Here is a 23,175-nt window from a genome sequence, read left to right as displayed (position 1 = left end):
GGTCTGGTCACAGGTTTACATCACTGCCCTGAACCGGCCAGTATCAGGCTACCTGTCTGATCTCTGATGTGACAGGGGCAGCGGATACACGCAAGCATTGCCCCACCTCTGGTATCTGATGCTCGCTGCTCGCGTTTCACTACTGCTAGAGGTCACCTTTTGACTTGAACCACTGTGCATGGATGCTGGACAGGTAGAGCCAAGTCTAATTCTTTAGCCTGTGTTCACGTGGGTGGTGGGAGGCTTAAGAAAGAGGTTCACTTAGTTGAGAACAGCTGACCGGCCTGAAAATGTAAAGAAGGTGGAAAATGGATGGGATCAGTTTTCTGTTCCCCCAAAGGGAATGTTATCTCTGCACTGACTTTCCTGTGTGATGTTTCCAAAGTGCCAGTGCTGGGCATCTGTGGTTGATCCCCGAACAACACGAATTAAAGAAGTGGAAATTTGGCCGAGTTGACGGAACTGCCGCAGGAGACCCCAAACCGACTCTGAATGGACTCGTTTCAAGGAAAAGCAGCTGGCGTCTCCACCAGGGTAGCCGTGAAGGCAAAAAAGACACACTTGTCAGATTGGCAGCGTCTAAAGAGACTGTTTTGAAAAGAGCAGCGGTAAACACTGCCCAGAGCTGTCAAAATGAAAAGTCTGCAGGTTTCCACACAGCGTGAGAAAGTGGCCCGGGGGGGACAGCCCCAAAGGCCCAGGCAGAGGGGTTCCGGCCACGAGGGAGAAAGGGAGGCGCTTGGCTGGCGGACGATCACACGGATCTTCTCCCTGATTTCATCCCAGGATAGAACAAGAGCCCAGGGCTGCTGACTTGGGCGTGGAGCGGGGACGGTGGGGTTCCGGGAGCCCCAGTTCAGCGGGGCTGAGAGGCCACACAGCACAGCTGCCCACGCCCCTCATGGGAACCTGACCCCAAGCCACGTGCAGGAAGAGGGGAGGGGCTGGGAAAGCTGAGTACCTGCTGCGGGGTCAGAACACAGGGACTGTATCCCCCGAGCTCCCCAACACGTGGAATTGGAAGCTGGGAGGGCGAGTTTGGCTGTCAAAGCCTTTCAAAGAGGCAACCATCCTACTCGATTCTCCAGGATGAGTTTTCTTGAGCTCTGATCCCAGCGTGAATCAGACCAAGGCCAAGTAGCAACACCCCTAACCTGCGTCCACCCCATCCCAGGGACCTGACAGGCAGTGATGGAGCCTGCAAAGCCCTCCTAGATAATAGTATTTGATGCACATTTCCCGAGTTGTTTTGCAGATGTAACCCCCTGTCCCGCAACAAATGGAAGATGTTCACTGCTTGATGACCAAGAGCACATAGCCCTAGGCCTCCTGGAGCCTAAGGACTGATCATGTTAACCCCTGTGACACCGCCCTGCTACCTCACCATCAGCCAATCAGAGAACTGCGCACAAGCTGATCACAGACCTGCAAGCCCCCTCCCTCACCCGGCTTTTAAAAGTGCTTTGCTGAAACCCTTCCGGGGAGCTCGAGGCTTTTTAGGGCGTGAGCCACCTGGTCTCCTTGCCTGGCCCTGCAGTAAACCTTTCTCTGCTCCAAATTCTGACATTTCGGTTTGTTTGGCCTCACTGTGCGTAGGGCACACGAACGTGCATTGACAACCTTATACCCCGTCGCACAGCCCAGAACCCCAGTGCTCACAGCTGGTGATGAGGGTGGTCAGGACCATGCCTGGCTCCCAAGGGACTCTTGTCCCATGACCAGGGAGAAGCATGGGCGGCACAGAATAGCTTGTCAGCGCCTGGCTCTGCCAGGGTCTCTGCGGTGTCATCCACACATTACCTTGTTCATCTCATAACCAGCCTCCAGGCGGGTGCCGGGTGATTCGAAATCTGTGGTCATGGAAACAGAAGCTGACTTGAATCAGAAATGTGTCCCCGGGCGGCGAGTAGGAAGAAGTGTAAATGAGGCCCCAGCTCAGAGGTGTCAGCCCCAGGGCCTCCACCACCATCCTTTGTGGTAACATTTGTATTTTTCTTTCTTTTTGTCATTTTCAGATGCTGTTGTAGCTCTTCCTTTTCAGTTTAAATTTGCTGGAAGTCTAAATGGCATTCCTTAAGTGAACAAAACTCAGTCACGTGATACCTGCGCTAAGCAGGGCAGGGTGGGGCTGGGCCCCTGCAGAGGGGCTGTCCTGGCCCTGCTCCAGCTCATCCTGATACCGTCAAGGGCTCTTGGCCTTCCCAAATCAATAGAAAGTGATCAGAGGCCAGACAAGACATTCAGGCTGGCTTTGTTGGGGCCCCCGCTGCAGCAGGGGGGAGTGAAGACAAACAGGTTCCCTTGCTTGCCTGCTCCCTGAGCGGGGGCGAGCTTGTTCCTTATATGGCGTGAGGGTACGGGTGTGTCCAGGGGTCGGGCTGGAGGAGGTGTGGCCCGGGTGGTATGCCCACCCCTTAGGTGGTGGTGTGTGCTGGGGGCACGCGCAGTACCCTGCTTGTGCTCCAGGCTCTTCAAAAGTGGCAGTTGGGTTTTTTGGTCTCTGCATCTTTTGTCCAGAATTTGTCCCAAGTTCACAAGCATGCAGTTATTTTTAGTCCCATACAGTTTCTTTGTATTTTGTTGCTGGAGGACAGGTGTGTCCAGGTGCAAGCACTGCAGCACTGCAGCAAAGGGTCCCGGGACCCAGCCTGTCTCATTCTCTCCTGAGAGACTCTACACCCTTATTCTTAAGGGGTAAGGGGCTAACGGCTTCTTCTTCTGAAACTTCTTCGTGCTGGGCAGGGGCCGCAGACCCTAGCCTACCCAGAGGTGTAGAAGTCCCTTGCTGACTCTTCCAAGGACCTGTAGGGACCTGAGCCACTTTCCACTGCAATGGGCTGAACTCCTCGAGCCATCATGAGCCTTACTTCAAACTGCTGCAGCCTAGAAGACACAACTCAAACGAAAGGTTAAATAAGGGCCATAAAGGAGAAGAACGACAGCCGCCATTAAAGGGCCTAGAAAGGGAAGGAACCCGGTTAACTCCGGGAGGGCTTCCTTAACTGTTGACCAGACAGAGGAGATGTCACCCCTGCCAAGAAGCCATTCTGCTTGGGTGTATGTTTTTGTTAATCTCAGGGTTAATGTTTAACATGTTTCTCTATTTTTAGAACGGAAGGTCTGGACCTGTTGGTCCCAGGTCTCCTTCTTGGACTGTAAAGTCTGAGTCACAGGTTTACAACAGTAGGGAAGACAACTGAGCACTAGACGAAATACAGCATAAATAGTACGACTGAAAGGAAAAGGTTATAAGAAAAGGAAAATCTCCTGCCAGAAGGTTTTTAAACCTTGTGGGATCCAAGAGAACAAACTAGAGAACCCGTTTTTAACTTCCCCACCCATATTGAAGAGCGAGGATTGGTGGTTAATTGTCTGCTGAAGCCAGGTGGCTTTTTGTCGAATTTTCTCAATGTTCTTTGCTACATGGTATGGGCATCAGGGCTGCTTTCTTTGCCTCCCGATCTGCCCTGTGGTTCCCTTGGGTAATCTGAGAATTTTCCTTTTGATGCCCATGGAGGTGAATGACTGCGACTAGTTTTGGTTTCTTTGAGCCGCTTCTGTGAGATGTAAATCTTAGCCCCATCTTCTACAGGGGAATTTTTTGCGTTTAAAAGTCCTCTTTCTTTCCAGATAGCTGCGTGGGCATGTAAAACAAGGAAGGCATATTTTGAGTCTGTATATATATTTATAATGTTTTTCCCCTAAGTTTAAGCCTCGAGTTAGGGCTATTAGCTCAGCCTTATGGGCTGAAGTGGTAGGTGGCAAAGGTTTTGCTTCTGTAACACTATACGCACTCACAAGGGCACACCCTGCCCTCCTGACTCCATCGTTAATGCAACTATTGCCATCAGTAAACCATTCTTCCTCAAGGTTTTCTATGTCCTGGTCTGTTAGATCAAACCTACAGGCATAAACCTGGTCAAAGATTTCAAGGCAAGAATGTGTTAGCTCTGGGCTTTCCGCAGGCATTAGTATAGCTGGGTTGAGGGTGTCACAAGTTTTGAGGGTTACCTCTGGGGAGTCAAGGAGTAAAGCCTGGTACTTAGTTAGGTGGCCTCCAGTTAGCCAGTGGTGGCCTTTAATCTCCAGAGTCCCTTGTACTTGATGAGGGGTCTGGACTTCCGGAGTCTGTCCAAAGGTAAGCTTACTAGCTTCTTCCACGAATAAAGCAATGGCAGCTACCGCCCAGAGGCAGCCAGGCCAACCTCAGCTCACAGAATCTAGTTGTTTGGAAAAATAACCTATAGAAGCCGAGGAACTTCTAGCTTTTGCTAGACAAGGACCCCCCAGAGCTGTCCCCTGTTTTTCAGCTACGTACAAGATAAATTTTTTTTTTTTTTTTTTTTAAATTAGGGACGCCCAGAACAGGAGCTCTGGTGAGGGCCTGTTTGATATTATTAGAAGCTTTTCCTCGTTCCCCAGTCCAAAGTAATGGTTCTGTATCTGGGCCTTTAGTGGCTTCATATAGAGGCTTAGCCATCAGTCTGAATCCTGGAATCCAAATTCTGCAAAATCCTGCCATGCCTAACTCAGAAGATTCTTTTTGTCTTTGGGGCGCTTAGGCATAATATAGCTTCTTTTCTAAGCTTCTTTTCTATCTGGAGCTAACTGCCTACTTCCAGGGTTTATAATATGTCCCAGATATTTAACTTGTTGTTTTGAGATTTGTGCTTTTTTCTGGCAGATTTTGTAGCCCCGGGGCCACAAGGAAATGAATAACTTCAATGATATTCTGCTCTGAGGCCTCCATGGTGGGACTACCTGTTCCTATGTCACCTACATACTACAGAATGGCCCCTTCTTTTAGGTGTTATTTCCCTTGGTTCTTTTCCTAGGGCCTAGGAGAACAGGTATGGGCTGTCCTGAAGCCCCTGAGGCAATACTGTCCAGGTATATTGTTGCATTTGGCCTGAGTGGAGGTTAGTCCACTCAAAGGCAAACAGAGACTGTGATGAGGGATGAACTGGGATGCAAAAGAAGGCATCCTTGAGGTCAAACACTGTAAACCATGCGGCAACTCCAGGAATCGGGACTAGTATATTAAAAGGATCGGCCACAAGGGAGTGTATAGGGACCACTGCCTCATTTACTGCTCTAAGGTCTTGCACCCTTCAATATTCCCCACTTGGCTTTACAATTGGCAGAATAGGGGTATTGCATGGAGGCTGACAGCTCATCAGGAGGCCATGTGTTAAGAATCTATCTACGAGGGGTTGCAAACCTTTTTGCTTCCAGCTTTATGGGATATTGTCTCTTGTTAGGATAAGTGTCTTCTGGCTTAAGTCTAATTTTTACAGGTTGGGCATTTATAGCCTTCCCAGGGATTCCTTTGTCCTAAACTTACAGGGTTTACTGCATGTGGGATATGGCTGGGACTAGGCCCTTGTTCTTCCAGCTGGTTTGTCTCAGTCAGACTCAAGAAAAGGGGCTGCTCGGGGCCTCCTAACCAGAGTATGGCTCTAAGGGAGCCCAGAAGGTCTGTTCCAATGGTGGGGTAGGACACTCAGGCACAACTAAAAAGCCAAGTGAGATCAAATGCTGTTCAAATTGGCAAGTGAGAGGCCCAGTGAAGTAACAGGTGCAAGGCTTTCCGTTGGCACCAGTCACAGTAGAGCTTTTGAAGAGGCCCAGAATGAGAGATCAGGACAGAGTAAGTGGCGCCCGCATCAATTAAAAAATTGATTTCCTTACCTGCCATGTCAAGGACCACCTGGGGCTCCTCGATAAAGATGGACATCTCACTGAGGGGGAGCCGCCAGAATCCCTGGGCCACCTCAGGCGTCTATCATGGCCATCTCGGGAGTGGGAGCCCCCCTTCCCCTTTGGGACTGGGGACAGTCCCACTTCTGATGACCTATTCTTTTGCAGACTAGGGATGGACCAGGAGGTTCTTTCTGGCACTTTTGGGCCCGGTGGCTGGTTGACTTACATTTGAAGCATTCCCCCTTGCTGGTTTTACCTCCAGGCAGATGGTTAAACTTCCTTGGCCCCCTTGGGTTGTCCTGCGGTTGTAAGACACGGCTGAAAGCTATGGCCATCAGTTTAGCTTGAGCACTGGCCTGCCTGTCTTTACATCAGCTTCTCTCTTCCTCCTCTGCTTGATCTCGTTTATTAAATACCTCAAAGGCCACCTCTAGGAGTTGGGGCATGGGGTTTGTGGGCCTAATTGTAACTTTTGGAGTTTCTGCCTAATATCAGGGGTGGACTGGCTGATAAAATGTTTTCCCAGCAGAGATTGACCCTTAGGAGTAGATGGATCAATGTTAGCAAATTTTCTAAAAGGCTTCACAAGCCGTCCCTGAAAGAGGGCTGAATTTTCTTTTTCTTCTTGGGTCACTCCTTTAACCTTTTCATAATTAACTGACTTTTTGATACACTTTCTCATCCCTTCTAATACACATTGGATCATGCGGTTCCTAGCTTCTGTTTCCTCCTGGGAATTATAATTCCAATGGGGCTCCTGATTTGGGACTGCATCTCCACCCATAACAAAGTGTTCCTGTTGGTCCCTGGCAAGCTGGTCACTGTGCCTTTGGGCTGCTGCCCAAATTCTCTGTTTTTCCTCAGGGGTACAGCAAGTAGATAGAACAGTTTGGACACCCTTCCAAGTTAAAGGCCAGAGTTAGGGCTGAAACCCTTCAGCAAACTTACTGTCATCTTCAGAAAATCGGCACAGTCTCTGTTTGCATTGGGCTAAGTCAGTTGAGGAGAAGGACACGTGTACTCTGTCCCTTTGCCATTTCCCTAAGAGGGCACATTTTCCTGATCCTGGGTGACAGGAAGTTTCACTACGAGTTACCCTGGAGGGACCAGTCTCTCCCTCCTGGGGTAGTGGAGGGTATAAAGGGACATAGGGAGGCGGAGCATGGGATTAGTCAGAAGGATCTGAAGAAGTAGGTGGCTCTGGAGAAGCAGGGAAACTTGGTTTCCTCCCTGAGAATTGGGAAAGGTTAGAAGGGGATCATCTAAAATGGTAAGAGTGCTTTCTGATTCCCCAGGCTTTTGATTACACGAGCTGCTTCTTAGAGCGGGATTTTGGTAAAGGACCATGAACATACCCTTGAACATAGGGAACCTCAGTTCATTTTCTCATCTTGTGACAGTAAAGATCCAATTGCAAGATGGTATTGTAACTTAGAGACCCATTTTCAGGCCATTTTTTTCCATTCCCCCCAACTTGTATAAAGGCCAGGCAGTGTTACAGTAGAATTTAAGTTTTTCCCTTTCCATCCTGTCTATTTTTTTTAATTTCCAATTTTTAAGGATACATTCCAGAGGTGTCTCTTCTGGCTTAGAAGAGGATCCTCCCATGTTGAGTAAACTGCAACCGAGAGCGCTCCTGGAGATAAAGTCCAGCATCCCAGAGACATTTACTAGGAGGCTTCCGTTGGAAGGGTATCAGAGTGTCCTCTGAATTCCCTTCTTACCTAATAGGATGTTGAGCATCCTCTACTCTCCCATCAATTCCTAACCAGACGTCTCTCTGGTCGACCCAGTCCCTCGTGCGAGGGGTCCCCAATAGGGGACATTTGGACCAATGCCAGTGCGTTTCCAGGGCTCTCCTTGAGGGGGATCTGTTGTCTATAAAGCTTATGTCCTATAACAATTTTCCCTATGTTGGGGTGTATTCCTCGAGATTGAGCATCTATAAAGCCTAGGCTGTGGGCTGCTTGGACCAGCCCAGTAGGTAGTCTGTAACAGTGTATGGAGGTCCTAGAGGTGCAAAAAGGAACTCCTAGAGGAACTGGAGTTGGGTACAATGGAAAATGCCACAGGGTGTCAGGACCTGAGGGCCTAGAGGTGGGAGTATTCCCACAGGGGATTTTTTTGGACATAGAGTAAGGTGCGAGACTAGACAGCAGAAGAACCCAAAACCCTTTCCCCTATCTGTTTAGCAGCTGTGATAAAATTGGGGAGAGCCTGATGATTCCATCTGACACAGGCAGCAGCGAGTTTGGACAATGTTTCCCATGTAATTTAACATACAAAACGGACCCAATTAGTTTAGGATCTCTCTCTCTCTATTTTAAAATATTTACTTATTTATTTATTTTGGCTGCACTGGGTCTTAGTTGTGGCATGCAGGGTCTTTGTTGTGGCATGCGGACTTCTTAGTTGCAGCATGCTGACTGTTAGTTGCAGCATGTGGACTTCTTAGTCGTGGCATGCAAACTCTTAGTTGTGGCATGCATGCAGGATCTAGTTCCCCAACCAGGGGTCGAACCTGGGTCCCCTGCATTGGGAGCGCGGAGTCTTACCCACTGGACCACCAGGGAAGTCCCAGGATCTCTCTTTAGGATCTGTCTCAAAGGGCTCCAGGGGCCCTTTGAAGCACCCCAAAGTTAGTTGGAGGTCAAAGGAATGTTAGTTAGAATTTGATATTTGGGAAGTCTGTCAAAAATCTCAAAAAGTTTTAAAACACCTGGTCAGATAGAATCAGAAGTCTCTGTGAAACAATCATTCCTTGAGCTAAGGTGAAAAGAAAGATTTCAAAAATAAATACAGATCACTTAGAGGCACAGAGACTCACAAAACCTGGTATCAAAAGCAGCATTCCAGGAAAGCTTTGTTCTCTTATGAGAGAGAGACCAAGTCCAGTCTTGCACCAGCCTACTCTTAATAAAATCCATTTACCTAATTAAATTTAATCCAACCTTAGAAAACCCTGACCACAAACAAAATTCTTCTCTCAATGTTCCTCTTCTGCAAACCTTCTCCAAGTTTCTGTAGCCATACTTCATCCCTTATTCTTTCCATCTAGAAATAACCAGCTTTAGGACAAAAATCACGCTTTTTCCTTTAACAAAATGTGTTTCCATTCCTCATACTTTCTTTTCTGAAAACACATATCCTACTTTCCTTAAGCAACTATGAACTGTCTTTTTCATTAGCATGCTATAGATCGGTAGAGAACATCTCAAGGTGGCACAAAACAGCTTTAGTTTCTCTCTCACAAGAAGACAAAAGTAGGCAAATTTATACCTGTTTAGCAAGTAATGTTCCAATATTTTACCTTATTTGAAATGGCCCAAATACTCAATGAATTCTTATCATTTAACTTAATTTAGTTTCAGTTTACCAAGATTTGGAGAGACTGTTTTAGATGGAAGCTTCCAAGACATAATTATTTCTATAGAGTTTACCAAAAAGCTCTCATCCCAGTTACATTTACTTAAAAATTTAATCATATCAGTTTATTTCCCTGTTGACAGATTTTATAACAGGAACAATACGTACTTATGGACTTCCAGTAACCCTAGATACAATGAAAGTATTGTACTTAATGCTGATGACTCTAAAGATGGGTCTGTATTAATTAAATCCACAAGCTTAAGCTAGACAAGTTAATTTCTACAGAACCAGAGATCTCATAGTTTTCCTGCTTGAATTTAAAATGGCCCCCTTTTTTTTCCCCTCAGTCTGGGGGACTACAGATGAGTCTGGTAATTTCTGAGAGCCCAGGCAGAATAGTTACATTGCAAGAACAGAGAGAGATGCGAGCCCCTCCAGCTCAGGCAGGAAGAATAGTTACATTGCAAAGGCAGAGGAGAGAGATGCAAGTCTCTTGAGTCCAGGTAGAACAGTTACGTTGCAAGAGCAGAGGAGGGAAAATGCAAGCTCCTTTCTTTTCTTTTTGTTCTCTAAAATCCTGCTAAGTAACCCAAGGCTGGAGTCTCAGGCAATGTGGGCTGCGTTTGTATTTCAAGGCTTAAATGCTCCACTGTGCCCACAATTTTGGCAGAGACTTGCAGGAGCAGCTGGACAGACAAAACTGAGACAGGCTTGGACCTGGGACCCTTTGCTGCAGTGCTGCAGTGCTTGCACCTGGACACACCTGTCCTCCAGCAACAAAATACAAAGAAACGGCATGGGACTAAAAGTAACTATGTGCATGCGCAGTTGGGGCAAATTCTGGACAACGATACAAAGAGACCAAAAACCCAACTGCCACGTTTGAAGAGAACAAACAGGGTACTGTGCATGCCCCCTGCACACACCACCACCTAAGGGGTGGGCAGATCACCTAAGCCATGCCTCCAGCCCCACCCCTGGACACAACCGTACCCTCACCCCATGTAAGGAACAAGCTCGCCCCCCTTCCGGGAGCGAGCGAGCAGGAGGACCTGTTGTTTGTTCTCCCTCCTCCTTGCTGCAGCAGGGGCCCTAATAAAGTCTTGCCTGAACTTCTTGTCTGGCCTCTGATCAGTTTCTACTGATTAGGGACATGAACCCTGGGCAGTAATGTAGTCTGTGGCGCCCAATGTGGGGCACTTGTCCACTTCTGGGAGTTGATCTGGGCACCTCCAGGACCAGCGAACATTGCTTCCCCGTGGGTGACACGTGGCCACCTGAACCTCTTGTTTCAGCATCACTGCCTTTGGCAAGTCTGACTTCCTGGCCCCTGGGGGCCTCAGTAGCCCCATTCAGGCAATGCTTTCCCTCCCCTCCCCCTTTTCCTTTTCCCTCTTCTGAAATCTCTCTACTTGTCTCTCTATGTCCCATCCTTCCAAGAGAGTGGACGTCAAGCAGCTATAGTATCACTCGTCTCAGGTTGCGAGACCTGCTCCCTCTGACCGGCAGCAGCTCACCTTGATGGGTGACAGGCAGAGGTGGGAGAGGCTCGCCTCACACTGTGCAGACTTTGCTCCAGTGGGCTCTCCCTGACGGCAGATTTATGAGAGTGATAGAGGTTCAAACCTCATATGGCAGAGTGGCTGGAAGTCCTATCATCCCAATGTTCTCACCTGTACTTTCCTGCCGCCAAGAGAAGCCCCATTGGGAACAGGCTGATTTCTATATACTGGTGTATGCGGGGTTGAGAGTCCCACCTGTGGCTTGCTGTCCCACAGACGAGGTACAACTGGCTGGTTTCCGGGTTTGATCACCCCAGTGGGCATTGAACAGGGTCCTCCCTCCTTCACTGGCCCTTCCGGAAGCGTGCAGGTTGGTGTCTGAATACAGACCCACAGAGGGGCGGGTTGAAATGGCAATCTCTCTCTTTCTGTCTCTTTCTCTTTTTTCAGTCTTTTCTGTCCCTCCTCCCTTTACCTCTCCCTTGGTCCTCATACCTGCATTCCCATCTCTTTCATCCTAAAAACTTCTTGTTTGTGTCTTTAAGTTTTGTGATTGGCATCTTTGTTTGTGATGTAGTTCTGTCTGTCCAGCTGCTCCTGCAAGTCTCTGCCAACATTGTGGGCAGTGGAACATTTAAGCCTTGAAATACGAACAGCCCACATTGCCTGAGACTCCAGCCTTGGGTTACTTAGTGGGATTTTAAAGAACAAAAAGAAAAGATAGGAGCTTGCACTTTCCCTCCTCTGTTCTTGCAACGTAACTATTCTACCTGGGCTCAGGGGTCTTACACCTCTCTCCTGTTCCTTTGCAATGTAACTATTCTTTCTACCTGAGCTGGAAGGGCTTGCATCTCTCTCTGCTTTTGCAGTGTAGCTGTTCTACCTGGGCTCTCAGGAACCACCTGATTCATCTGTAGTCCCCCAGACTGAGGGGAAAAAAAAGGGGGCCATTTTAAATTCAAGCAGGAAAACTATGAGATCTCTGGTTCCGTAGAAATTAACTTGTTTAGCTTAAGCTCGTGGATTTAATTAATACAGACCCATCTTTAGAGTCATCAGCATTAAGTACAATACTTTCATTGTATCTAGGGTTACTGGAAGTCAGTAAGTGCATATCTTTCCTGTTACAAAATCTGTCAACAGGGAAAATAACCTGATATGATTGAAATTTTAAGTAATGTAACTGGGATAAGAGCTTTTTGGTAAAGTCTAGGAATAATTATGTTTTGGAAATGTCAATCTAAAACAAAACCATCTCTCCAAATTTTGGTAAATTTAAAACTAAATTAAATTAAATGATAGGAATTAATCGAATATCCAGGTCATTTCAAATGAGATAAAATATTGGAACATTGATTGCTAAACAGGTCTAAATTTACCTACTCTTGTCTTCTTGTGAGAGAGAAGTTAAGCTGTGAGTTGCCACCTTGAGATGTTCTCTACCAATTTATGGAATGCTAATGAAAAAGACAGTTCATAGTTGCTTAAGGAAAGTAGGATGTGTGTTTTCAGAAAAGAAGGTATGAGGAATGGAAACACATTCTGTTAAAGGAAAAAGGGTGATTTTGTCCTAGAGCTGCCTATTTCTGAATGGGAAAAGAATAAGGGACGAAGTATGGCTACAGAAATTTGCTGAAGGTTTGCAGAAGAGGAACATTGCGAAAGAATTTTGTATGTGGTCAGGGTTTTCTAAGGTTGGATTAAATTTAATTAGGTAAATGGATTTTATTTACAGTAGGCTGATGCAAGATTTAGTTTCTCTCTCTCTCTTATGAGAATATGGTTTTCCTAGGAATAGGTTCAAAGTTAGCCTCCACCTCTGCCCCACAAGGCATTTACCCCCTTCGGGAAGTAGCTGACGGAAATGGAGGGATTACTAGAGTGCATGTCCCCTTCTCGAAGGGAGACTTAGCAATCTGTAAGGAGAAGTTTGGCAGGTTCTCAGAGAACCCTGACAAGTTTAGGGATGAATTTATCAGGCTGGGATTGACATTCTCTCTCACCTGGCAGGACATCATGGTCATTCTGGCCCACTGTTGCACCCCAGATGAAAAGGAGCATATACTGAGAAAGGCCAGGGGACACACAGATGGCCTACTGGCCACCCATCCACATCACTAAATGTATCAGGTGGGCGGGGATGCAATCCAGGAACATGGCCCACACTGGGCCTATGAAGATCGTGTAGGCCAGGCCAGGATGAGACATTATATTACTTGTCTCTCAGAAGGCATGAAAAGGTGTGTGGTGAAGCCTGTACATGACGATAAGGTCTGAGAAGTTACACAGGAAAAAGGTGAAAAGCCGGCAGTCTTCTTGAGCTGGTGACAGGCATTCAGGGATACACCAATACAGACCCGAGGCCACAGAAGGGAGGACGCTATTGGCCGTGCATGTTGTCACCCGGGCTACTCCTGATATCGGGAGAAAATTACAAAAGCTTGAGGCTGGGCCCCAAACCCCGTTGTCAGCCTTGGTAGAGGAGACCTTCAAGGTCGGTAACAACTGAGACCTCACCGAGGATAAGGATAATCTTTATCCAATAAGGATAAGAGGCTGATGAAGAAAAGGGAGCTTTTGGCTGCTCTGATTCGCCCACCACCTCGAGGGGCCCGAGCCAGTGTGCCTTCTGTCGGAAAAGGGGGGCACTGGAAGGGGAAATGTCCTGAGCGCCCTCCTGTGGGAGGCCCAAGGGGCAACCCCGACCTGCCCCAGGTCCTTGTGAATCTCCCGGATGAGAGATTCCCGCACACCAGCTGAAGGGGCCTGAGTGCCCGCCCAGCTCCAGATCCCACCGGATCCATCCTCGTTACGCCAGCGACACTTCAGCTCACCCTCCACGTGGCAGTTAGGAGAACCGAACTTCTTGTAGACACTGGAGCCGCCTGCTCTGTGCTGACTTGGGCAGCTGGCCCCCTCTGCCACCGTGACTGTACTGTGACGGGCGTTGATGGACGGCCACAGGTAAGGCGATTTATATCTCCGCTCGCCTGTGGAATCGGCTCCATTGATATTACTCACTCCTTTTTGTATATGTCAGAATACCCTGTCGCTCTCCTCAAGAGAGATTTGCTCAATAAGTTGGGAGCTGGTGTATTCTTAGGACAGGGTGAGGTCCAAGGAAGTAAAGAATTCAAACAGAGAATGCATGTGTTAGTAGCCCCAGATGACCCACCTGCTGGGTATCAAAATATTCCCCAAGAAATCAGAGAACAGGTAGATCCTGCAGCTTGGGCTACCTCGGTGCCAGGAAGGGCAAAACGTGTTCCCCCCGTAAAAATAAGCTTAAGGCCTGGGGGAAAACACCCCTGGAAGAGGTAATATCCTTTAAAGCCCAAGGCCCTGAGGGGAATCTAACTGCTGCTCAGCAAATTACTAAAACATGAATTCCTAAAACATGAACTGCTGCTCAGCAAATTCCTAAAACATGAACTCATTCCTAAAACTGCAATCCCCTTGCAGCATCTGATCCTCCTAGTACAGAAGCCTAACGGGGAGCAGAGCGGGGAGCGTCGGTTTGTGCAAGACTTATGAGCAGTGAATGAGGCCATCATTCCTGTTCATTCACTGGTGCCAAACCCATAGACCCTCCTCGCCCAGGTGCCAGGGAGTGCTCGGTATTTCTCTGTGTTGGACCTCAAGGATGCATTTTCCTGTATTCCCCTACATCCAGACTCTCATTACCTTTTTGCCTTTGAGGGGAGGGACTCTGACCCCCTGGAGGCTGCCCAATATACATGGACGTTGCTTCCGCAGGGTTTTCGGAACAGCCCCTATCTTTTTGGAAGTGCGTTAGCAAGGGAACTGAGGGAACTGAGCCTTGAGAAGGGAACTCTGTTACAATATGTTGATGATTTATTAAGGAGTGAAACCAAACAAGATTCATATCAAAATACTGTTAGGGTCCTAAATTTTCTGGCAAAACGGGGATATATAGTCTCTCCAATCAAGGCTCATTTATGGAACAAGCTTGACCCTCGCCCCCTTGGGGAGTGGCAAGCAAGGAAACCTGTTGTTTGCTCTCCCTCCCCACTGCTGCAGCAGGGGCCCCAGCAAAGCCTTGCCTGAGTTTCTTGTCTGCCCTCTGATCAATTTCTATTGATTAAGGAGACCAAGAGCCCTGGTCGATAACAAAACGACATAAAACAGAGATACCAGTGACAAAAACCTAAAGACACAAGAAGTTTTCAGGATAAAGGGGATGGGAGTGAAGGTATAAGGACCAAGGGAGAGGTAAAGGGAGGAGGGACAAAAAAGACTGAAAAAGAGAAAGAGACAGCAGGAAAATAAAGGTGAGAATACTGGGGTGATAGGACTTCCAGCCACTCCACGATATGAAGTTTGAACATCTACCACGCTCATAAATCTCCCATCAGGAAGAGCCCGCTGGACAAAGGTCTGCACGGTGTGAGGCGAGCCTCTCCCACCTCTACCTGTCACCCGTCAAGGTGAGCCGCTGCCAGCCAGAGGGAGCAGGTCTCACAATCTGAGAGGAGTGATGCTGTAGCTGCCTGACGTCCAGTCTCTCAGAAGGATAGGACAGAGAGAGAAGCAGAGAGATTTCAGGAGAGGGAAAGGGACAAAGGGGAGGCGGAAAGCATTGCCTGAAAATGAGGGTACTGAGGCCCCCAGGAGCCAGGAAGGCAGACTTACCAAACGTGGTGACGCTGAAACAAGAGGTTCAGGTGGCCACGTGTCACCCATGGGGAAGCTGAATTCACTGGTCCTGGAGGTGTCCAGATCCTCGCCCCAGAAGGGGACAAGTGCCCCATGTTGGGCACCATAAATCTAATACCAGTCAGTGTTCTTGGCCTTCCCCAATCAATAGAAATTGATCAGAGTCCAGACAAGAAATTCAGGCAAGGCTTTATTGGGGCCCCTGCTGCAGCAAGGAGGAGGGAGAACAAACAACAGGTTCTCCTGCGCGCTCGCTCGGGGAGGTGGGGCGAGCTTGTTCCTTACATGGGATGAGGGTAGGGGTGTGTCCAGGGGTTGGGCTGGAGGTGTGGCTTAGGTGGTCTGCCCACCCCTTAGGTGGTGGGGTGGGCAGGGGGCATGCGCAGTACCCTGCTTGTGCTCCAGGCTCTTCAAAAGTGGCAGTTGGATTTTTTGGTCTCTTTTGTCCAGAATTTGCCCTAACTGCATGCATGCAGTTATTTTTAGTCCCATGCCATTTCTTTGTATTTTGTTGCTGGAGGACAGGTGTGTCCAGGTGCAAGCATCGCAGAACTGCAGCAAAGGGTCCCAGGTCCCAGCCTGTCTCAATTTCTCTGGCAGACGGTGGTCACGCAGCTCGGTCCTGGGGTTCTCTCTGCCCAGTTCTTCCTCTGACCACGTGGACCCTAGGCACATCCTTGTTTCCCAGTTCCTGGGGTGCCTGGGGAATCTTGGGCTATTTGGGTGGGGTCCCGAGGGGAGTGTTAAGCAGGAGGTGGTCTGGAAGCCAAGCATGTGATCCTGGGCAAGGAGGCACAGACAGGAGGGGCCGGTCAGTCTGGGCAGTGAGTTCAGGGCACCAGATCCCCCGGAAGGACGGCTTTGAGCTGTGAGTTTGGGGGCGTTTGTCCGGAAGGATCATCGTGTGTCCCGTGTAGAGATGACCGACTGCTCACCCCTGCTCCCCAGAGAAGGGCTGGTGGTTGGTCCTGGCCATGGCCCAGACTCTCTGATCCTTGAAAGGGATGCTTCTGGCACACAGAGCTGGGCTTCACGGAATCAGGCCCATTTCAGTGAGTACTTCTGGAGAACTCCCTGTGAGACGCCCAGGGGGTGCTTGGTACCATCAGCACGAACGTGGACATGACAGAAGCCCTGCCTCCCCTGGGAGACAGGCCAACCGGTGCCCATGATCCAGTCCAAGGAGACAGAGTTCTTCCGATGGGAGTCAGGACAGCTTTGGAAAAGAGGTGACACTTGGCCTGGGCCCTGAGGGATGAGTAGGAGTCTTGAGAGCAAAGGTAGCCCAATTCCAGGTAGAGGCAGGGCCAGGCAGAGGGCCCCCAGCAGGGACTGCACACCTTCTGGGTTTCCTGGGCCCCGGCTCTGTCTGTGCCCACGTCTCAGGGCCTCCCAGCCTAAGGCCCACATTCACCCTTCTTCCCTGGGCTCTTGTCTGGATGTGTCCGTAGCTCTCAGTCTGGGAAGGGAGACCACCAGACCACCAAGGACTCGGGGGCTCTGTACACATTTGTAAGGGCCAGTCGTGTCCACGTGCTGTGTCCCGGGCTGGCTGTGGCCATGCCGTCCTCTCCTGGGCTGCACTGAGAGGAGAGATGCTGTGCACAGGGGTCCACACCGTCCCTCGTATGAGAGTGTGTGTGGACACCCGCTTTGAATGCACAGGTCTGTTTGCCCTCAGGACATGCACAAGACAGACCCGTGTTTTTCAGGCTCCTCTGGTGACAAAGTGTGAGTGGCCACTGTGGGCATTGCTGGCCTCTGTCGAGATACTTGCTATCCATCCAGGTGTGTGTCAGGACTCACTCACGTCTCCACAGCCTGTTCCCCCCGAAAATCCACTGAGACGTTCCTACAATTGCTGAAAACCTCATCTCACTCCTACACCTGGATATTCACTCTCCGGCAAAAAAAGCCACGTCACTTCCGTTTCCTTTGCAGCTTTAGTGAACTTACAGCCATCTGAGAAAATGGACAACCTGTTGTGGATTTTTTTGGTTACATCACTTTATGGAAAATATGACTGACAGACAAAAGCTGCACACATCCAATGTGTACACTTAAGAGTTTGGAGGTTGGGATCCACGTGAGAAAGCTCCCGCTGTCCAGGCTATACACGGATCACCTTCACGTTTTTGTTTAATGTTTTTCTTTTCCGGTGTTGAGAGCACTTATTCAACATCTGACCTGTCAGCCCAGGTGCAAGTCCACGGCAGTGTCAGCTCCAGGCCCTATGTCGTAGAGTACACATCCAGAAATTGTCCATCTTGTAAGTAAGATTTATATCCTCTGACCAACATCCCCTCCAGTTGCCTCCTTCCAGCCCTGGGAGCCAGCATTCCACTTTCTGCTTTGAGTACTTTGGAGTCCTCATGAAAGTGGAATCAAGCAGTGTTTTGTCCTCTGTCTGGCTTCCGTCACTAAAATTTCCTCCTGGTCCATCCACATGAATGCAACATCCTTCTGCTTCGAGGTTGAATGGTGGTCCAGAGACACAACCTCTCTCGGGTTTTCCTGCACGTCTGGTTGCTTCTCACACCTGATCATATTGCCTTGCTTCTTTGTTGCAAACACCAAATGGCAAAACGACATCTTCCAGCCAGGACTGAGTCCTGTGCTTGGACACCAGGGAACGGTGACCATGGAACCTGCTTGGAAAAAAAAAAAAATCACAGGGAATTCTCAGGCAGTCCAGTGGTTAGGGCTCTGAGCTTTCACTGCCGAGGGCCAGGCCAAGATCTCAGGGAGAAGTGGGGGGAGGATGAGATGTGAGCTGGTCTCGGGCACCTGGGCACCCCGAGGAGGGGAGGCCTGGGCAGGGTTCAGAGCCCCTGCTCCCGGGAAGACAGCAGCTCTAAGCAAGTCGGGCGGGGGTGGGGTGGGGGGACAGAAAGTCAGGGTCAAAGCCCCTTCTCTCCCCCCATAGGCACCATCTACTCACTGATGCCGGGCTTCTAGAAACCCACCTTTTTCTCTGTCCCCAGGCGTGGTATCCTTACTCCTTCTCTGATCCAGTGTGGCCACCAGAAACCATTCTCAAGCCCCCAGCCCACACAAGTGAGTGACTTCCCATTGTGACTCTGCTGTGGCCACTCCCGGGGACCCTGAACTGTGCTACTCAACGTGTGGACCAGAGGCAGGGACAGCACCGTCCCCTGGGAACCGACTAAGAGGCACATTCTCCGGGCCTGAACAGACCTGCTGGGTCAGGATCCTGGAGGAGGGCAAGGCCCAGGGTGGGGGCATCCACAGGCCTCCGGGGGATGCTGGGCCCCTCGGAAGTGCTCCAGTAGCTGTGGACAGAGGATAAAGGCCTGTTTTGGGGGCACAGAGGCAAAGTCTTGTCTGGAAAGAGTGTGCTGTGTCATCGTCCCAGAGCTGGTTTGTGCCCCAGCTGGAGGCTGTGACGGTCTCTTCCTCGGACGCAAACCCAGCACACAGGAGTCGTGTGCCTGCTGAGCTGTGGCCGCGAGGCGCCGAGACACTGGCATCTCCTGCGGGCTCAGCTCAGCCTCCTGAGCGCCTTGACTTCCTCCCCTCTCTCTGCTTCCCCCTCACTCACTCTGCCTCCTCCGGTGACAGCCCCCGACAAGGGGGCACCCGGGCCCAGGGTGTGTCAGTGGCCACCCTCCGGTCACACCGCTGGAGGGAGGGCGTGTCCATCAGCTAGCCAGGCCCCAGGCTGAGATGCCGGGGCGGAGTGATTGTGTCATGGGAGACGCAGGGATTTGGCGGGAAGCTCCTGCTTCTAGGACCTGCAAGTCTTCTCCCCCAGCACCCGCCCAGGGGCTGGGGCGCCTGTGTTCCAGAACTCGAGGGGGCTGGGGGCCACGGGGGACAAGGACACACCTGCACTTGTCCAGACCTTGGCCCTCTGCTGCTTTCTTAGCGTGAATACACTTCCCCTCTGGGCAGGCCGCCTTCTGTCACCCACAAGCTGGCTCTGGGCCACTCATCCTCTTTGGCTCTGTCCCTCCTCTTCTCGCTGACCCGCACCTACTGCTGCGTCCAGAGACCCCCTTCCAATTCACCCCTTTGCAATTGTGTCCTTGATTCAGCGTCCGAAACTGGGACACACAACTCAGCCTCCCCTCCCACTGAGGTGCCGAGGGGGGTGTATGTCTGGGCTTCAGCTGCAGGGGTCCCTCCTCCACGGCTGGTCCTTCTCCACCCACCCTGCCTGGGTCTCGCTTCTCTTTCCTCAACAGGAGGCAATTTTATCAGCTTAGGATGGAGGAGGCAGGGTCACAAGAGGGAAGGGACAGGGTGTGATGCCAGAGGGGAGGACCAAGGCCAGGAGTATGTCCCGGAGCAGATGAACTGGCCCAATGCCCAGGGAGGCTGGGTGGGAGCCAGTGCAGGGAAGGGCGAAGCCTGGGTGTCCGAACGCCCACAGCCATGCTGCGTCAGCAGTGGACGTGCAGGTGGGCTCAGCCCTGGGCCCTGCTCCTGCTTCTCTTAGGTCCCCAGCTCGTGGTGACTCACGGCTGGTAACCCCAAGGGGAAGGGAATGGTGAAGACCAAGCAACCTTGGAGCTTTACTTCCCTGCCACCGTGGAGTACGCCGTACATGTGTTCAACCAGAGGAGCCAGGACAGCAATGCCTACAAGGTGGTGCGAATCCTGAGGTCGTGGAAGGAGCCGGTAGGTACCACATCCTCCCCCCTCCTGCACGGGCCCACACCTGCTGCTAATGAGGGTCAGGAGGGGGTTGTCATCAAGGGATCTCTATCACCATTTGAAACCCATAATATAGAGGGATAAACTCTATTTGGTTAGTTTCAGCTTTTATAAAAAAAATAACTTGGGAATTTTTTAAACTGTCAGTCTACTCACATGTAAGGTGTGTTTTCAGTTTTCATCATTTCTGACCTTGTTTAATGAAGAATGACCAAATATGGAGTAAGAGGGGATGAAACCATTTAGTAAAAATAAAGAGCCAGACAGAAGATACTGGATTAGAGAGATTTAGACAAGATTTCATGGAAATAACATTAAAATAGGTTAGTTTAGGAAAAACAGAGAGAGAGAGATACACAGAGACGCCCACAGAGGGAGGGGGAGAGCGGCTCGGGAGTCACAGGCCCCGCTGGTCCTGAGGAGCCTCTGGGAGCTCACAGCCTCTCCTCTGACTCCACGTGTTCTGGGCTCCCTCTGGGTCCCCACCTACGTGGACTGAGTGTGATTTACACTCTTCCCAGATGGCATTCTTAACCCTAAAATGTTCCCCTAGCAATGCAGTCTCTGCAGAATGCAACCAGGGGTGTGATTTTCACGTGGGCTGCAGACACGAACACCGAGAACACTCCGGAGGAGGGGCACTTCTGGTCCTGTGTGTGGCTGTGTGCGCGTGTGTGGTTGTGTGCGCGTGTGTGGTTGTGTGTGTGTGCTTTGTCTGAATGCTTGTGTGTGGTGGGGCGCTGGGGCGTCACTCCCTCTGCACCTCTGGGTTGAGTGATAGAAGGAAGGCAGAGGGCCCTCCACGCTGCTGGGCTTAACTCCGTGGACACTGGAGCTGGTCCTGGCTGGTCCTGCTGCCCTGCACCCTCCAGCTGGGCCTCTGTCTATGGTCTTTGGCCTGGAGTCCAAGACTGACTCTGGGTGTTGGAAATAAAGGCCGGATGGAGCCAGAAGACACTGTAAGGCTGAAGGACCAGGGAGTGGAGAAGAGGACAGAAACCTTCAGAGTGCACTTTGTGAGAGGGGTGGTGTTTCATAGAGCCATCGTCCCAATCCTGTGAGTGCGCCTGTGTGCTTGTATTCTCGTGTGTGTGTGTGTGTGTGTGAATGTGTGTGTGGGGGGTGGTGGTGCAGGGAATGGGTCCACTTCAAGGTCTGTACAAACGCAGGCAAATGGCATCGTGTTCTCCACGGAGCTGCAGCTCGGCCGAACCAGGTGTGGGAAATTTGACGAAGACATTGACAACTGTCCGTTTCAAGCAAGTCCAGACGTGAACAATGTAAGACAAGCAACAGCAGCCCTCAGGTTACAAGGCTGTGGACGCTGCCTCGGGGCAGGGGGTGTGGGGAGTGATGACAATGTCGTTCCAAGGGACACGGAGGGGCATTTGCAGGACGGAGCCCAGCCAGGCAGGCCAGCCCTGGTCACTTGTACGCCCCTGGCCTGTCTAGCCGCTGCACCCCAGGTCACACTGGGGTCAGGTTGCTCCTGACCACTTGGGACCGGGTCACCTGGGCCAGAGACGGGAATGTGCCCTCCCTGGTGTTCACCCACCTCCCTTCCCTGCCTTCAGGAGAAGTGCGGAGGGGGGCGGCAACAACATCACCTGGGCTGAGTAGCCCCCCTCTCGGGTCCCCCTGCCACTGACCCAGAGCCCGAGGGGTGGAAGCTGAGGAGCCCCACTGCCCTCCCTCCCAGGCCCTGCCCTGGTGATAAGGCGGGTAAACCCCACCCCAGGACAAACCCGAGTTGGATCAGAGGCCCTGCTGGGACGCTGGGGTCATGGGTCACACTGGGACATCCTGGGGGACGGGTCCCTGGAGACCACAGAGCTGGAGAGGGGAGAATGACCCAGGTGCCTCTGGGGTTAGGAGAGAGTCCCAGGTCGGGAACATCCAGGACTGAGGGCCAGAGCCTGCGCCCCCAGCTGCCCACCCCAGGAAGGCAAGGTTGGGGGGGATGCTGGCTTTACAGCTGGAGCTACACGCTTCCCAAGGCCCCTCCCGCCACTCTCTGTCCCTGTGCTTTGTCCCGTAGACCATCACCTGCTTCTTTACAATCGACACTGAACCCTGGAGAACGAAGTTTCAACTCCTGAACAACACCTGCTCGGAGGGCTCTGCTGAATGAGACCACACCCTGCCGTGGCCCTTCAGTGGCTGAGCAGCTCTGGTTCTGTCCTCTGTATGAGCAGGTGTCTGGGTGTCACATCCGGGCAATGTGGACATTCCTCCCTGTCATTTCCTCCTGTAGAATTGGTCATTAAACGTCAGCACTGCAAGCAGCTTTGTGCCACCTGGTTCCAGAGGTTGGGTGCTGGGCAGCTGAGGCTGTCCTGCCAGCAGGGCAGCCGGCTGAGCCCAGGGGCTGGGTCTCTCCTCCGTGGACACCTGAGCCAGCCGCAGGTGCCACAAGGTAGGAGCACAGGTGCGTCTGAGCAGTGTCTCCAGGCTCAGCATCCCTGCCCCAGGGCGGCCATTCAGAGGTGGCTGTGCAGAAGCCCATGGTTGCCCTGGGACTCTTGGTAGCAGCCACGTGGACCTTCTCCCTCCTTGCCTCCTCTCCTTGTGCTGCCCGCGATCACCTCCTGAATCAAAACCTGTTCTCAAGTGTGTGTCGCAGGGTCTCCTGGAGAGGGGACCCTTTGTGTGGTGTGAGGACTTCTTCAGGATGTGTCCTCCACACACACCTGGCTGGCTTCCCAGGCCCTGACTCCGGCAGAGCCAAGGGGAGCCCAGACACGGGCATCCGCGCTGTTGGTGGGCGTTGCTCAGCATAGGCAGAGCTGTGCTCTTGTCCCCCTGCCACCTGGGCCTGGACCAGGCAAGTTGCTCTCCAAGACCCTCCCCCACCCCTCCTCCTTCTCCCTCTGAGGCCTTTCCTGACTCCCGGCTGTTTCCGCCAAAGGAAGCTTAAAGGATCCTTTACGCACTGTGCTTCCCATCATGTTTCCAAGGAATCGACGCCACAATTCTCCTTAAGCAACTCCTGGGAAAGGGTCTCCTCTGAGGTCACCCCAATGTGGGGAAGCTGCCCGGCCCTTCATGAGCTCACCCCTTTCCTGGGGCTGTGGAGGGACCCTGGGAGGGGCGTCAAACCCGGCTTCTGCCAGGGATGGTGTGCTGCCTGTCAGCCCACACGCGTGGGGCTTTGCCAGTGCATCTGCCCCTGGAGGGGAGCTGCAGGGCCTGGGTTTGTCCCAACACCACTATCCCTCACTAGTCCAGAAGGTAGGACACCTGC

The 23,175-nt window shown here is 51.2% G+C and overlaps 1 protein-coding gene across 1 annotated transcript; it reads left to right on the top strand.

The window, feature by feature from the left end:
• Window positions 1-19,563: 19,563 nt before the first annotated feature.
• LOC137206406 (cystatin-9-like) lies at window positions 19,564-22,213 on the top strand. The gene is given in 3 exon segments (XM_067705154.1): window positions 19,564-19,895; window positions 21,101-21,211; window positions 21,970-22,213. Coding segments are annotated over 3 exon segments (450 nt in total). The 5' UTR covers window positions 19,564-19,649; the 3' UTR covers window positions 22,063-22,213.
• The last annotated feature ends 962 nt before the right edge of the window (window positions 22,214-23,175 follow it).

Source organism: Pseudorca crassidens, chromosome 15 (assembly GCF_039906515.1).
Source record: "Pseudorca crassidens isolate mPseCra1 chromosome 15, mPseCra1.hap1, whole genome shotgun sequence".
Taxonomy (NCBI): domain Eukaryota; kingdom Metazoa; phylum Chordata; class Mammalia; order Artiodactyla; family Delphinidae; genus Pseudorca; species Pseudorca crassidens.
This window is presented reverse-complemented; position numbering and strand designations above follow the sequence as displayed.